At 34.8% G+C, this 3874-nt stretch overlaps 1 protein-coding gene across 1 annotated transcript; it reads left to right on the top strand.

Annotated features, from left to right (window-relative positions):
• The first annotated feature begins 726 nt into the window (after nt 1-726).
• Nucleotides 727-3086, top strand: LOC103496868 (putative pentatricopeptide repeat-containing protein At1g09680). Its single transcript, XM_008458899.3, has one exon. The coding sequence runs from the start codon at nt 804-806 to the stop codon at nt 2574-2576; it is 1773 nt and encodes a 590-aa protein (XP_008457121.1). The 5' UTR covers nt 727-803; the 3' UTR covers nt 2577-3086.
• Nucleotides 3087-3874: the final 788 nt, after the last annotated feature.

The following is a 3874-nucleotide window of genomic DNA, read 5'->3' as shown; positions in this document are numbered from 1 at the left end:
GAATGAATAGAATAATACTAATCCTAATTCTAAGGTTATAATAATCATTAGACTAAACATGGAGTGAGTTAGCACACTCCACTCCCTTACGAAGAGCCAAACAGTCCCTTAAAAGTTTAAGCTACATTTAACATCCGAGAGAAAACATCGTAGAAATATGCAAACTGTACTTAGCTATGGTACAAATTCAAAGTTGGTCATCAAATTAAATTTCTTTCGGAATCTCCCCCAGCAAGACCAACATTTTAATTTCACTATGAATTAAAGAAGAAGATGAAAGGAAAGGAGGAGGTTGGAAGGGATCAAAAAAGAAAATAAAAAGAAAAAAAAATATTTTTATTTATTTTTTAAAAAAATTAAAATGTCATATAAACACTTAAAACAGTAAGAAAAATGTAATATTTTTTTTATGAAAACAATGTAGATAGACTCTGACATTTTGCTTCATATCAAATGGTTTTTTTTTCTTCAAATACAATAAAATGAACAAAAATCAAAGTTTTCAAGGTAAGTATCTATCATCTATGAATAGGAAATTTAGTAAATATTTTGCACCATTTCTGTTATTTAAAATAATTTCAATATTTTGTTCCTTTTATTATATTTGGAAACAGTAAGAAATATAAAAAAAAAAAAAAAAAAAAAAAAAAAAAAAAAAAAAAAAGAAAATTGGAGGGAGATATGGTTGGAAATTTGAAACCATGGAAGTATAAAAGGCAGATCAAAACTTTCCGGTTTCATTCACTATCATTAAACACCGATGAAATTAATATTCCAATCACAGCTCTCATCGAATCACATCCATGGCCAACAATTCTTCCTTCAAACTCTCCATTTCCCTCTCCAAACCTTCCTTCCGCTACTCCACATGGCATTCTCCACCACCGCCGGCAGCGGTGGCTGACCCTTTACTCGCCGCCGTCTCCACAGCCATCAACAACGCCCAAACAAAGCCTCTCGCCTCTTCTCTCCGCCGCCTCCTCCCTTCCTTCAAACCCCACCATTTTATCGACCTCATCAACCATAATCCTTTCTCTCTTTCCCCTCTCTCTCTCTTCTCATTCTTCAATTGGCTCTCTTCTATGCCCACCTTTCGCCACACTTCTCAATCCTACTGCGCTATGGCCAATTTCCTCTCTGCCCATCAAATGTTCGAAGAATGTCAATCGATTATACGATTTCTTGTCTCCCGCAAAGGCAAGGACTCGGCGGCTTCCGTCTTTGCAGCGATTCTTGACATTGCAGGTACGCGTTGTTCGAATTTTGTTTTTGATGCTTTGATGATTGCATATTGGGATTCCGGATTCGTTTCCGATGCTATTCAGTGTTTTAGGTTGGTTAGGAAGAGCAATTTTCAAATCCCGTTTCATGGTTGTGGGTACTTGCTTGATAAAATGATGAATTCGAACTCCCCTGTTACAATTTGGACGTTTTATTCAGAAATTTTGGATTCTGGGTTCCCGCCTAATGTGAAGTATTTCAATATTTTGATCAATAAGTTCTGTAAAGAGGGAAGTACTAGAGATGCCAAGTTGATTTTTGATGAAATTAGGAAGTGGGGTTTGCGTCCTACAACTGTTAGTTTCAATACCTTGATTAATGGGCTCTGTAAATCTAGAAATTTAGATGAGGGGTTTAGGTTGAAGAAGATCATGGAAGAGAATAGAATATATCCTGATGTTTTCACTTACAGCGTTCTGATTCATAGATTATGTAAGGAAGGTAGGTTAGATAATGCAGAACAACTGTTTGATGAAATGCAGAAGAGAGGATTGAGACCAAACGGCGTTACGTTCACCGCATTGATTGACGGGCAATGTAAGAGGAGACAAATTGACTCAGCTATGAACACTTACCACCAAATGTTAACCATGGGAGTGAAACCAGATTTGGTTATGTACAATACACTCTTATATGGCCTTTGCAAGGTTGGGGATGTTAATAAAGCTAGGAAGCTAATTGATGAAATGAGAATGGTGGGGATGAAACCTGATAAGATCTCTTACACCACACTCATAGATGGTTATTGCAAAGAGGGAGATTTAGAATCAGCCTTGGAGATTAGGAAAGGGATGAATGAAGAAGGGGTTGTGCTGGATAATGTAGCATTCACAGCCCTTATTTCAGGTTTCTGTAGAGATGGAAGGGTGAGGGATGCAGAGAGGACCTTGAGGGAGATGATGGAAGCCGGTATGAAACCCGATGATGCCACATATACTATGGTAATTGATGGGTATTGCAAGAAAGGCGATGTAAAGACGGGGTTTAAGATGCTGAAAGAGATGCAAATCAACGGCCATAAGCCTGGTGTCATAACTTATAATGTGCTTATGAATGGACTTTGCAAGCAAGGACAGATGAAGAATGCACATATGCTATTGGAAGCAATGCTTAATTTAGGAGTAACTCCAGATGACATTACATACAACATTCTTTTGGAAGGGCACTGTAAAAATGGAAAAGCAGAAGATTTGCTTAAACTCAGAAATGAGAAAGGACTCATAATAGATTACGCGTATTATACTTCTTTAGTCGGTGAATACGATAAATCCTTAAAGGATCGTCAAAAGAGGTGATGAAAGATTTGTTGTTGAGTGCTAACTTCTTCAGTTTGCAAGAGAATCCACATTGTAGATAAAGGGTTGTCTATGCATAAAGGAGCTTGGAACTTCTTAAAAATTAAAAAAGAACTGAAGGAGAAGGACGATGGGTTCAATTTCATGGCACCAATCTAGATGAGATGTCAACTCTTACAACCTTTTTGATAATCGAAATATGGAATGGTGGGTAGAGTTGGACATTTATCTCTCTATATTAGTCAAGGTGCACATGTTCTGAAATGAGAGAGAGAGAAAGCTTTGAGTAACTCTTCTTTTTATACTGTTTGCATAATCGTCCATGGACGAGCTTGATTATAGGGAGTAGTTTGAAAATTTCTATTTTTATTTGAAAATTGCTTTTCATCTGTGTATTGTAAAGCCCTCCCAGGTAGGCGCTAGATGCATGTCCACGCCTAAGGCTCATTGAAACATTTTTCATTATTTTTAAAAATATAATAATTATTAGTGTTTTTCTTTCTTTATTAATTAAAAGCCTAAATTATTTAAAGTGTAAATGCAAAATTCCTCATGTTTATGGTTTTCTTTCTCTCTTCAAATTCTCCCGCTTCAACTACAACTATGTTCTTTTTTTACGTGTTATTTATAGTTTGAAGATTAATTTGATACTAACATCCAAAGTTCAAGGTTTAAATTGATATAATTATTAGGTTAGAATTTAAATCAATACAACCTCTGAATTCAGAAGATATAAATTGATATTTGTCTTATTATTATATTATTTTGTGATAGGAAGCATACTTTTTGGTTGTTGCAGCATAAATAATGTATCCTATTTGTGTGTATCAGCCAAAACTCATTTCTCCATCAATTCTGTATGGAATAAAACCAAGAAATGTATAATTCAATGGATAGAAAATATGTATCATCGACTAAGAGGTAAAAGTATCGAGTTACCACCCATACACGTTATTAAATTAAAAGACAGCTTTCATAGACTTTGTTCATGCAGGAAGACAAAAATATATAATTGGTTTTCGGCTTTGGATAGAGTATAGACCCCTTTTCATCTGTGAGTAAATTCCCTACCTACAATTTATGGAAATTACTAGTCCTGCATTAATCGACAAGTATCACGCTACAAATATTAATTTATACTCTTAAATTTTGGAGGATTTATTTATAGCCCAAACTAGTAATTTTTTCAATTTTAAGCTTTGAATGTTGTATCAAATTAATTCTCAAATTAATGATTGTATCAATTTAAAACTTAAACTTTTATTATTGTGTCAATTTAAACTACAAACTTCTTTTGA

This window comes from Cucumis melo, chromosome 6 (genome assembly GCF_025177605.1).
Source record: "Cucumis melo cultivar AY chromosome 6, USDA_Cmelo_AY_1.0, whole genome shotgun sequence".
NCBI classification, from domain to species: domain Eukaryota; kingdom Viridiplantae; phylum Streptophyta; class Magnoliopsida; order Cucurbitales; family Cucurbitaceae; genus Cucumis; species Cucumis melo.
The sequence above is the reverse complement of the archived record's forward strand: the minus strand, read 5'-3'. Positions and strand labels throughout refer to the sequence as shown.